This window comes from Phaseolus vulgaris, chromosome 3, assembly GCF_000499845.2.
Source record: "Phaseolus vulgaris cultivar G19833 chromosome 3, P. vulgaris v2.0, whole genome shotgun sequence".
NCBI lineage: Eukaryota > Viridiplantae > Streptophyta > Magnoliopsida > Fabales > Fabaceae > Phaseolus > Phaseolus vulgaris.
The window spans coordinates 40,755,064-40,768,260 of NC_023757.2; the positions used below are offsets into that span (position 1 = coordinate 40,755,064).

The 13,197-nt window shown below is 30.5% G+C and overlaps 2 protein-coding genes across 2 annotated transcripts; one reads left to right on the forward strand and one right to left on the reverse strand.

The window, feature by feature from the left end:
• Positions 1–2,583: 2,583 nt before the first annotated feature.
• LOC137807710 (glycerophosphodiester phosphodiesterase GDPD6) lies at positions 2,584–5,925 on the forward strand. The gene is made up of 8 exons (XM_068608475.1): positions 2,584–2,805; positions 3,231–3,409; positions 3,602–3,785; positions 4,065–4,139; positions 4,327–4,436; positions 4,750–4,968; positions 5,247–5,402; positions 5,581–5,925. Exons 1-8 carry the CDS (start codon positions 2,790–2,792, stop codon positions 5,827–5,829), a joined length of 1,188 nt encoding a protein of 395 aa, XP_068464576.1. The 5' UTR covers positions 2,584–2,789; the 3' UTR covers positions 5,830–5,925.
• A 1,372-nt stretch (positions 5,926–7,297) lies between these two features.
• LOC137807711 (replication protein A 70 kDa DNA-binding subunit B) lies at positions 7,298–10,690 on the reverse strand. The gene is made up of 12 exons (XM_068608476.1): positions 10,391–10,690; positions 10,136–10,282; positions 9,844–10,041; positions 9,546–9,723; positions 9,187–9,457; positions 9,000–9,102; positions 8,627–8,751; positions 8,463–8,541; positions 8,232–8,376; positions 7,904–8,064; positions 7,709–7,829; positions 7,298–7,629 (listed from the first exon to the last, which is right to left on the reverse strand). The coding sequence occupies exons 1-12, from the start codon at positions 10,519–10,521 to the stop codon at positions 7,435–7,437; spliced, it is 1,854 nt and encodes a 617-aa protein (XP_068464577.1). The 5' UTR covers positions 10,522–10,690; the 3' UTR covers positions 7,298–7,434.
• Positions 10,691–13,197: the final 2,507 nt, after the last annotated feature.

The following is a 13,197-nucleotide window of genomic DNA, read 5'->3' on the forward strand; positions in this document are numbered from 1 at the left end:
AAAAAAAATAAACTATTGAAGTTCCAATATTAATATAAAGTACAATATAAGAACTTGAATATGACCACCCAACATGAGAAAGGGTTGGAATAAGAATAACTAAATGTTTATGTCAAAGTAGCATGTAAAATTTAATGTTTTTTTTATTAATAAAGAATAAATAGAATTAAAAGCAGGTCTTACGAATTTAATGTTGATGTTGAAGCTACTTGAAAGCAGGTGTCACGAATTTATTATAAAAAAATGAACTTGCAATTAGAGAAGACATTTGTAACAATGTTAGATTAATGTCTCCCAATAAATAAAATTAAGGTTAGATTAACAGGTTTCTTAAGGTAGTTATAGAAGATTATAATGTGTAAGAGAGAAAAAGTTGATAATTATTTGCATGAGTGTAAGATATGTTTTGTTAAGATATCTTTCACTAACAATTAAGTAGGAACTCTCATCAAAAGTATCTACAACAACGGTAAGTATTTTCAAAATAGTAAAGAATCATATAACCTCTTATTCAAACATTTATAGTAAAGAACTCTTATTATTTGTCTTTGCGTTCTCCTTCTTCCTTCTTTTCTTGCATCATGTTATGTCTCAGTGGTGATTGTACTTCGATTGCATCATCTCTTAGGTGAGATCTGTCACTCTTTTACTAAAGTGTTTGTTGTCATGCCACTAAGGTGTATTTTATTTATTTATTTTGTTTTCATTGTTGTCATGCCACTAAGGTATGCTATTTGTCTTTGATTTTGTTTTCATTTCATATACAATAAAAAAAAATGGATGTAATAAAATATTATTTTCATATTATATGTAATTGTTTCGTGAATAAGTGAATGCAAGTTGGATATATTTTTTTTTAGTGAAAACTAAGGGAATAGTTTTTAAGGAAATTACATTTGAAATATGAAGAAAAGTGTGTAAAGTTTGTTTACATTATAATATAATTGCTAATTTATTATGCCTATAAATGTATTTATGTTTTGTTGTGTACTGTTTTGTTTATATGTCCATTTTAATGTAAATAATAATACCAATAAAGAATAAATATAATAATTAAAATAATAGTTTAAGTTTTAATGGCATGAAATTAGAGTATTGAAGTTTTTTTTTCTTGCTCATAATGAGAGTTGTAATTAGTTGTATGTTATATTCTCAATCTGAAGTATTATTATCTTTAAACTTTATATCTTCTCTGGCTTATCTCAAATACAAATAGTATATATTTTTTATTATTGATTATGATTTCTCTATAGTTTTATTAAATATTTCTGTTAATAATTAATAAATTTTATTCCTCACTTTATATAAGTTACATTCTCTAGGAGATCATACCAACTACCTACCGATACCAATACAAATAATAAATTTTAATATTAATAAATAATAATACCAATTTTTAAAATTAAACAATTTTAAGGTTTAAATTTTTATTTTATTTATCTTTTACCTCTTTTACATTAAATAATCTCTATTTTTATTCTATTTTCCCTATTTAATCATCTATAATTTTATTCATTTGTTTTATTTTTTAATAAGATAGATTTATTTCCTATTATATTTTTTAATTAGTTTTATTCCTTTTTTATTATATTTTTAAACCCTAAACAAAATTACTCATGTATTTCTTCTTATCCAAATCTAATGGCTTGTTGTACTCACTAACTATATGAATAGAGGTTGGACCTATGAGGTTCGGACACTTCTCTTAAATGATACAGACACACGTATCGGACATCGACACTCGTAGATGAAATGTCTAATTCCAAAAATATTTGTTGGATTTCTTACAATTTTAGCACATGAATTTCTGACAATTCTAGCACAATTTTAAAAATGAGAAATGCATTAATTTTCTAAAAACTCAAACTTATTGTATAAATTTGTATTATGATTATAAAAATAAGGAACAAAATCCTTTTGAACCAACCATAAAAACATCTTTCTGCATAAAAAAAACTAAAATATACTTATGCATATAAATCTTTATTGTCAATTTATATAATTGATTATATAATATATAAATTAGTGTTTCCGTATCTACATTTTAAAAAATTATATCCATCTTCATTTTCATTTTCATGTTATATGAGTGTTCGTGCTACATACATATAGGGTTGATCACTTTATTGTTTATTAAGTTATGAACGTGATCAATGGGTGTTTTAGTTTTTTTTTTCTTTGCTCGTGTAACCAACAAAATAATTGCAGGATAAAATTCACTTTTAGTGCTTCGATTATAATAATAACTTAATTTTGAAAACATTCACTTTTATTTCTGAAAAGTTCTATCTTAAATTAAAGTACCTTTTTATAATATTTTTACACTAACAATATTAATTTTTTATTTACATGATGATGAATAGTTAAATATCACAACTTGAAAAAATACTAAGAGATAGAAAAAAATTGTAAACTTAGCAGCACCCAACTAAAATAAAATAAAAAATTAAGATACTTTTTAGTCAATAAATCATTTTAAAAGGAAAATATTGAGTTTATGTGAGTGGAGGGTGGTGGTTATAATATCAATATCATTTTATAAAAAAAAAATACATAAGAAGAGGGGAAAATTATAGTTAGGATAACATAAAAATTATGTTACTGAAGGATGTTACAGATTTGGTGTATGCATTTAGGTTGTCATGTTTGGAAGGAATCTGAAAAAGCGGAGAATATTCGGGGAGTCAAGATGAGAGATTGTTCTCACTGATACTATTATTTAACAGTTCAAACCATATTGGGCTTCAAAATGATGCAGTGAGGAACACACCATATCCACACTCATCTCCATGGCGTCCTTATCCAGTAAGGCTTTTTCACTATTCAGGATCCCTTCACCTTTATTTTTTCGAATTCTCTTCCTTTTTTTATTTTGTTTTTATCCCTTTATTTGTTCCTGTTGATCTGAGCGAGATGGAAATCTGGGTGCATGTGATCTGTAACAGTTGTTGTTCTTGATTAATCCACTACCCTTTCGCATTTACTTTCTGAATGGTTTTTGTGCCTTGGTAGATTTGAGGTCATTGAATATCGTGCCACAGTTATATCACTCGTTTGAGTCAACGTTCAAATTCACCATAATATCCATACCATTGTGTTCGTTTTATTTTCTTCACTTGAGATATGTGTGCGTTTCATGTATGCGTGAGTGTGATAATGGTTTTTTCCCCCCACAGTGTTTCCGTCAAAATATCTCTTAGCTTAGTGTAATGAATCTGAACTTAAAACAGGTTTTGCTCCTCTTGTGTTTCTTCTGCTTGTTATTGGGTGCACTGCAAGGCCTTTTTATCCTCTTCCCAGCAAAGGTGATGGGGGAAGTAGGAAGCCCCTACAGACTCTTCGCCCATACAACATTGCACATCGCGGTTCAAATGGAGAGATTCCTGAAGCAACTCATCCTGCATATACGGTGAAGTCTATTTTTGTGCAAAATTACTTTCCTTTTTTTCGTTATTCTGTTTCTGATTTGGAAATTGACTATAATTATTGTTTCAGTAAATTCAATTATGCACAAATATGATTAGGTAAACTGTATATGATATAGTAAAACATAAATTCTATCTTTGGCTTATGGTTACCCAAAAACGAATGTTTCTTGCAGAGAGCTATTGAAGAAGGGGCAGACTTCATTGAAACTGATATCTTATCATCCAAAGATGGTGTTCTTATATGTTTTCATGATGCTACCCTTGATAATACTACTGACATTGCAAATTACGCAGAGTTTGCTAATCGTAAAAGAACGTATGAAGTCCAAGGGGAAAACATCACTGGGTTCTTTACTGGTAGAGTAGCTAAACTTGCTATCCTTAGTTCAGCTTCGTTGCAAATTTCCTTAATAAATAATTATGGGGTTAATATGATTGCTACTGTCTGTGACATAAATGCATAAGCTTGAAATTGCTCTCTGTTTTCATTGTTTTTAGTAGTGTATCCTAGAAGGTTTGCATATGTTTCAAGTTTTCTAGTTTTGTTGAAAATCCTATTTGCCATCTAAAGCATTTTTCTTCATGCTGTAATAATCTAATTTTCCAAAATAAGTTTACTTTTATGTATATTTGCAGTTGATTTCACATTAAAGGAGTTAAAGTCATTGAGGGTGAGACAGAGGTATACATACAGGGATCAACAGTTTAATGGTTAGTCCCTCCTTCCACAGAGTAGTCTCTCTCATTTTTTTCCTCTTCAATGCCTTGCTGTTTTCATTTTTGGGAAAGCTTACTGCTGATGACCTTTTTTTTCTTGTGATTACTACATGAAACTAATATCGCTTTTGCACACATAAAAAGAGGCCGTTAATCTATAACTACTGAGAATCTATTTCAGGAAAGTTTCAAATCATCACTTTTGAAGAGTTCATTACCATAGCACTGCAGGCACCCAGAGTTGTTGGAATATATCCAGAGATAAAATATCCAGTATATATCAATCAACATGTGAGTATTTCTTTTTAGAATACAACAAATGCCTAAATGAAAGGCAGAGCTATTGATATATAATTCATCTAACTGAAGAATATAATAGAATCCACCAATTTTCAAATTAAAGCTAATAATGAGTATTACTGGAGGTGAGATTATATTGTTGGGAGTTTCTAAATGCAAATTGCATTAGGAATTCTTATGCCTGTTAGAATGTTTTACAATGTCATGCTTGCTAATTTCGTAATAATAATATTATGTTTTAGCCAAGTTCTTTAGAGGTTTTGTCTTCTTTCCGTTCATTAAGTTGACTTGATACAATCAACAGGTTAAATGGTCAGATGGAAAAATATTTGAGGACAAGTTTGTGGACACACTTCAGAAGTATGGGTTCAAGGGTTCCTACCTGTCAAAAAATTGGCTGAGACAACCTATATTCATTCAGTCATTTGCTCCAACTTCACTTGTGTATATAGCAAATAAAACGGACTTGCCCAAAATTCTGTTAATCGACGATATTGATATTCCAACGCAAGACACCAATCAGGTGTGTAATGCATATTACCTCATATGTGCAACCTGCTGTAGGATTATTCTGTTCTGTCTACAACTTTTCAGAACAAAATGTTTTGTTAATGGAGTTTGTTATACTTGTAAAGTTCATAATTTATATCATAGTGATACATCTTCAGACCTTAGCAGCATTTGTTAATTTCTGCCTTAGCATCATAGTGATACTTGCTTTGTCTCCATTTTATGTTACAGTGTTGTTTTGATTGTCTATTCCAAAGTCTAACAAAATAGTACTGTGATGATTATGTGCAGTCATACTGGGAGATTACATCTGATGAATACCTAAACTACATAAAGCAATATGTTGTAGGAATTGGACCTTGGAAAGACACGTTGGTACCTGTAGCAAAAAATTATATGCGAACTCCTACTGATCTTGTTTCCAGGGCACATGCTCATAATCTGCAGGTACAGATCTTTAAAGCTTATTTTTTCTCGTAAGATTTATGGATTTGATACTTTTCATTTTCTTGCATTATCTGTTTTGACATATCTCCTCTTTAATTTGTAATCTTTGTATTGTCTTCCATGAATGAATGGTTTGGAGCCAAACACATGACAATATGAATTGCTAATATCCTTACAGGTGCATCCATATACTTACCGAAATGAGAATTCTTTTTTGCACTTCAACTTTAGTCAAGATCCGTATATGGAGTATGATTACTGGATCAACAAGATAGGCATTGATGGTCTGTTTACGGACTTCACTGGTAGTCTTCATCATTTTCAGGAATGGACCTCTAAACATCAAGATGATGATAGTGACAACGATGATAACACTGCATCCAAACTGTTGCATAAAATTGCAATGTTGCTCGCCTCTTATAAATGATCTCAAGAATTCAAATATTGTATTATGTGTTTGGATTAATTTATTGTGTTCAAAAAATCTTATAATAATATTTACAAGTGAGCTTTTGACTAAAAAGTTATCTGACAATTAAGCAAAATCAAACATCACTAATCACAATATAAATCTCCATATAAAGTTTTGGAATTTGTCTAATAAGATAATTAGTGTTTAACATACTTTTAATTCAATTTTTATAGTTGGTTAAAATTTATTAGATATATAAAAGGATTTTTTAAAATAAAAAGTAAAACTCGTAACATTACATGATTTTTAATAAAATTCAACGAATAAATACTAGGATGTTTATGTTTTAAAGTGCGTGTAGATATTCTTTCAAATGCCAAATAGCTTCCATTAATTGTAAAAAATAGGTTCATATTTATTCAATTACTTAGATGAGATGATGGTAAGAAAACAAGAAACTTGATCTAAAAGTTCTTTAAACACTCGACTCCCTATTACTTTTAAGTTGCTATTTTGAAATTTTCCGATATTTGTATGCCCACAGAATTCCAGTTGGGAATAAAGATGCTTAATAGTACAAAAAATGTATCTTGATATTATTGTCTATTCCCATTAGTTTAATGATTATCTTGATATTATTCAGAAAACAATATTGTGAGGCGATGCTACAATCTAACCTAGAAAGGAAATAAAGAGATATAATAGTAAAATTAGTATTTTCATAAGATGTAGGGATAGAATAGTCATACAACACAACACATAAGGGTTCGGGGGAAGGATTGCACTAATAAGCCTCTCTATGCTTGTAAAAAAGAAGATATTATATCTATTTAGTTGCAACAAAATTTTTGAGCCATTTAGGTGATTGGATCTTGGGTCTGTTGGGTTCAGTAACAATATCCTCTATAACTTTATCCTCAAAGTTGGGAAGAGTATGGGTTGGCATGGTTGAGAGGATACAGGATAAGGGAGTAATGGGATAGGCCAGAGATGGCGTATTTGATATTTAAGAGATGGCCAGAGAAAACACATTCATAAAACAATATATATAAAACCAATCAAATCAAGCTTACTTCTTAATAAACAAATCTCAAAGTTATAATAAATCTTCTTCGCAAACCAGTCCTTAACTTCAAATATTTAGTTTCACTTAACTTAATACTCTTTCCAGAAACAAAGTTATATTTTATATCAATTCATTTATATTTTAGAATAAGTATGATGGACAATTAAATCAAAAGATTATGACTAAATAAACCATTGGTTTCTAATCATAATCTAGAACCTTATCTATTTTAAAATTATAATCAAAGATTAAGCCCTAAAATACAAGTTTTTAAAGAGTAAGATTAGTAAAATATACTGTATTATGACACTGAATGAAAAATCTAATCAAAACATAGAGTGCAAACTTTTCTACCTAATTGGGGAAGAATATTTGAGGAATCACTAATGTCATGATGGAAAATTATGAACATGTGGATGACAAAAATTTAGCGCATATTTCCAGAAGTCTGAAAATGTTTGATAAACCACATAGGGTATTAATAATTACAACCAGTAATATCACTCAAAAAGACTTAAAAAGATATAGAAACTATAAATCTGCATATCCATCTCTTATGTTCTCATCTTTGATATTTCTTCCAGCATAATCCTTGACTCTGCGGCGAAGTCAACAGGAACAACTGCCCGAGCTGTAATCCTTTGCCGCTTTTCGTTATTATACTCGTTCTGGCTAACACTCACGCGGAAAAGATGTGGAACCCAAGTTGCTTGCTTCAATTTCAGATTATAAGGATTATCTTCTCCTTCCTGACAATAACATGACATGTAACGTTAAATAAAGCATTCTATCATCCTGTTTCAACAATTAACGAGTTACTGATCTTACTTGTGATTTAAGGTCATCTAAGTCATCAGCAGAGCATCCAACAATCTTCTCAGCTTCATCATTAAAAACCGAGATGAAAGCCTCACCACTTGTATCGCAAACTCTAGCAACCATAATATACCTGAAAGGGCAATGAAAACGTTAAATGCATGTATCAGATAGAAAACATAACACTAAAGGTGATCAATGTAATACCTTAAACTGCACTGTTCATCGCTTTTCTGGCATCCTTCGCACCAATATCCAGAACCAATGCTTTCAGTAACTTTCTTATTGCATGTCTTACAGGCACGATACCACATTGCCTGGTCAGGCTTTATGAAGCTTATATATCCTTTAAGGCTGAAAAATGCAGGCTGCTCAAAGCAACATGAGAGACCACAAGTCAGGTTAGTGAATCACATAACAATCCTTTCAAACTTGCAAGAGTTCTAATACTATGTTGTCCGAATGTTCATATCAAACAACAAGATGGAACCATCTTGACAATGTCCAACATTCAAGAAAATTAGCTACCAAATACCTTCATATCCCCCAATGATTGGTTTGAGGTTATGTGAGAAAGAGCAACACGATCAGAGTACACTGATCTAATTCCATTATTAGATGTCGGACTTGAACCAGAACCTAGAGCGTCCATTGCAGCATCTTTTCCTTCAAATTCATACCTGCGGACCATACAGCACAAAAGTATGACTATCATAAATAATACCATAACAAGGAAAGTAGCATAGCGTAGCGGATATTGGCATACCAGCTTCTGAGTTTCTTAGCTTCAGGTACGTCTGGATTTACCAGAACTACACTTCTGCTTATAGTTGACAAAGAAACACCTGATACAGATATTCAAGAACGCTTAATATATGATCCTCTTGCACCAGTGTCACATAGCGCTTATCTAAGTAAAGGTTAGCATACCTTGGAAGTCCCCAACCCTGAGAGACTTGATTGCAACAACTGGAGATTTATCAACAATGTCCAGTAACTCTTGTCCCGTGTTAGTAGCAAGATCATTCCACAACGACACAACCACTGTCTTCTTCCTGAAATGTCAGGCGCACACATTTAAAGCTACACAATTCAACAAAGCTGTATCCTACAAGGTAAGAACTAAAATCAACTGCACTACATGAATCACAATCATCCAACGCAATATAATGACCTCGTTCAAAAAAAACATTGATTATCATAGGAACACTCTTAAAATCTCCCTATACATAAAGTTTCTCAATAATAATACTCTAATGGTTGAAAAACCAAACACTCAAGGTGATAAGTAGTAAATACTCACGTTTCATCAGCAATAGTAATGTCGCGCTTTGGAATGCTCTCGTTGTCACTCTTCCTACGAATGCTCATTGTTGAAGACACACTCTTAACAACTCCAATGACATCTGAGATAACGTAAGATACAATCAATAATGAAAGAGGGAAAGATTAAACCACAACAATTAGCGCATCTTCTAAACAACACTCACCCACAAGTTCAGACTTGTTGACATAAGGACCTAACTGATCAATCTGGACAAAGCTAAATTTTGTTTCTGGGACAAAACTTGCTTCGTCCGCCACCTCTTCCACCTCAGAATTCTCATTGAGCGTCATTTCATAGTCATTTTGCACAGTCTTGAACTGTTTGTTAGCAACTTTCAAAGTCCCCTTCGAAATATAGTAAACCTTTCCCAGAACAAATCTGTCATAAAATTTCCTCGCGGCATCGTTAAACATGGTTGCCTGGATTTGAGTACCCTGAAATTAGAGAAAAAATAACATCAACGACTATACTTAACCAAAAAAACAGCATCCAATTCCCAAACAAAGAAAGAACAAAGCTTACTTCTTCGTCAGTCAATTCAACATTGAATACACAACCTTCACCCCTAGCATTCTTATAGGTACGCATGTTCCCTTTGCTTGTAACGCTAACCTTTATCGTCCAATTACCCTGATAAGGGTTCAACGAAACAAGAGGACGTACCCTACGTGTCATTGCCAAGCGTGCAGCAGGAGCCGAACTAAAATAAAATAAGAGATAAATTTTTTAAAAAAAAATGTCGAAGAATACAGTAAGCGAAAAAAATCCCTAAATATCAGAACGCATTGAAAGGAAACAAGAACACAAAAATACCGCTCACTTTCTATGTTGTTCATTTAGAATCTGAGCAGCAGATTTTGTCACCACTTCCTGCTTTTGCTTCAAAAGAATCCCAGCAGCACCTTCACTCTTCGCACCAACCTCTTCCTTGGGTTTCAAAAGAATCGCAGGCTCATCGCTCTTGATCTCCTTTTCAAGAGCGGGAGATACCGGCTCACATTTCGTGACAATAAGGTACCTGCAACAAAACATACAGACCAAAAATCAGAAACCTCGAATCATCTACGAAAGCTAGTGTACGGAACGATAACTGCAACGAAACTACGTCTTACTTTTCAGATTTGTTAGGGATGTCGTTGAGAGTGTAATCAAGAATGCGAACAAGACCTAGGTTTTGAATGTTCCCGGAAAGAACCTCAGAATACATATTCGAAGGAAGAATCGCCCTCAGTTTCTTTTTTCCATCACTGGCAGAGAACCTAAAATACCACATAAAATGCATTAAGTGAAAAAAATTGCAGGAAATTCCAGATCCGGAACAAAAAAAGGGGGAGGAGCAACGAAATGAGTAGATTAGAGAAACAAACATGTATCTATTGCCGCTAGGCTTGAGATCAACTACTTGAACAACGATGTCGGAAAGATCCGACGAAGAATCGGGGGAAGGGTTAGCGAGGAGCGTCGAAACGGCGTCGGGTGTGATTGATTTTGCAGCCATTGGAGGGAAGTTTTGGAGAAGAGAAAGGAATGAAGAGAGAAGAATAAGAGTAAGGTTGAGGAGCGCTGAGAGAGTGGTTTTGTACAGTGGGGAGTGTGGCGGGAAACGGCAATTTTGTGAGCAGCGTTTTCAATTCGAGGACTTTTCGCGCTTCGTTTTCCTAAGCTTCTCGCGCCATTAGTTTTTACTTCTTTTTATATTCATCGATGGTAATAATATTTTCTATTTTTTAATTGGAATATTACTTTAGATATATCTAAAAGTTACGTTTGGTTAAATTTTTTAGTTTTAATAATTTTTAAACAAACAAATTAAAGTTTTAATAAAGTTAGAAAATACACTCTTTTAACAGAAGAAAACAAATTATGTGATCATAAAAAAAATAGGAGTCAATTGTAATTGATAATATATTTCAAAAATATTCTAAAAGAGAAATAAATATTTTCTAATTTCATATTTCTAAAAATGCAAAAGAAAATCCGCAAAATATATTCCTCTGTTGTTTTCCATTTGTTTCCCCCTAAATTGTGCCCGAAAATAGTGTCGTTATATTTTTATGAAATATAGTGCTTTATTAAATTTGATTATAAATTGTATCGATATCCAAACAATGGATCAATATTTTGTGATTAGTTTAGATTGGATATCGAATTTAATTTTTTGAAAATAAATCAAATTGAATTATACATATGTATTTACATATTTTTATTTATAAATTTATGATATTCTTCTTGTTTGTATTTTTATTAAGTTTATTAGATAACTTATACTTATTCATACAAAAATTATCAGATATATTTGTATGAATATTTAGAAAATGTATATAAATAAAACAATTAAGTTGTATAATTTTCTTATTAATATATATGTTTGGAGAATTACATTACAGTTAGCTGTGTAATCATTATTACGCCTTATAAATAATATCTATTTGATAATTCAAATAACTTGTAATTATCCTTACTATATATATTATCATTTCTTAAATATTTTCTATAATAAAATAAAAGTAAGACATAAAATTGAAAATCAATCAATCCAAATCATATTTTCCGCTTTAAAATTCAAATTTTCAAAGTAAGACATGTCACCAAGTTTTTTTTTTTCCTTACCCTTATATATTTAATCTTGTCTTCCCACTAAGTTATGGTTTCCGTTTTTGCAATAAAGATATCTTTGTTTATTATAATTTAAAATAAAATAAAAAACATATAAATAATATTATATGACGAAAAAAGATTAACATTAAGATTTTTTTATTGTGGTATGATGATTATTTGATTTGATTGTATAGCTGTCTAATCACAGATTTTTGCAATTAGTTTGAAAACACGATATTAGTTTGAAAGTGACTAATACATATAGCTTATCAACCAAATCAGGCACAACGTTAAGTCATAATAGTTTAGAGGTTATTTTAATTTAACTAACAGTATCCATGTCACTATTTTTAATTGAAATATATATATATATATATATATATATTAAACTAATAGATAAATCATAGCACAAGCACTAACTAAATTCCATTGAAATTATAACATCTATTCAAACAAACAACATACATAATAAGATCAAGATAGGCAAATTAATTGCAATACCAGCTCAACCTAAACTTAAACATAATTATACATAAACTATTATTATGTATAATTTTATGTGATCCTGAAAATCTAAATACTCTACATAAATGTGATAAACAGCAACAAAAAAATACTTGTACTTTTGAAGCACATAGCAGGAGTAATAGAAAGAAGAAATTTATAGACAGAAACAAAATTTATAAGAAAAATAAAGAGCCATATGTAAAAAAAGAAGGAATGAATTATGGATAGAATAAATAACTATAAAAATGTAAAAGAAAAGTTGGCAAGAACAATGGATTTTTCATGCCATCTAAGAGTCATTGATTATTGACCTAAATAACATACATGAGTTGTATCCATGTTTTAAAGCTTTAGAATTTTACATTTTGCTCTATTCATAATGACACATTCTTCAATTGGAAATATATAAGTTATATATAGCCTTACAAAGAAAAAACTAAACACCAACAAATAAAATATACTTAGTATCTATGACACATATACATACACTGCCACAACACGAATACGGATACAAAGATAGGTATAATATCTAAAATGTAGGACACGATGACACATATTTATATATTATATAATTATGAATTATATAAATTGACAATAAATATTTACATGCACAAGTATGTTTCATATTTTTTGGAAACAGAAAGATGTTTTTCATGACTGGTTCAAAATAATTTTTTTCTTATTTTTATAATCATAATAAAAATTTATACAATAAATTTAATTTTTTTTTAAATTATTGTATTTATCATTTTTAAATTTATGTTATAACCGTACTATAATTGTCAGAAATCCAACAAATATTTTTTAAATTAAATATTTCACCGATAAATGTTTAAGAGAATACTTTAAGAAGTGTTTGGATATAAGAACCCGTTAACAATATAAAAAGAATAGGGATTTATTTAACGAAATGAGCAAATTTGAATTAATCCTAACATTCTTACCATTCCTACTTCTATGTCAATTAAAAAATAAAAATGTACTCAATTACTTGTTCCACAACTAAAAGAAGAGTCATTATTGAAAATGTGTATAGAGGATGAGAGTTCGAACAACCTTTACTTATTCC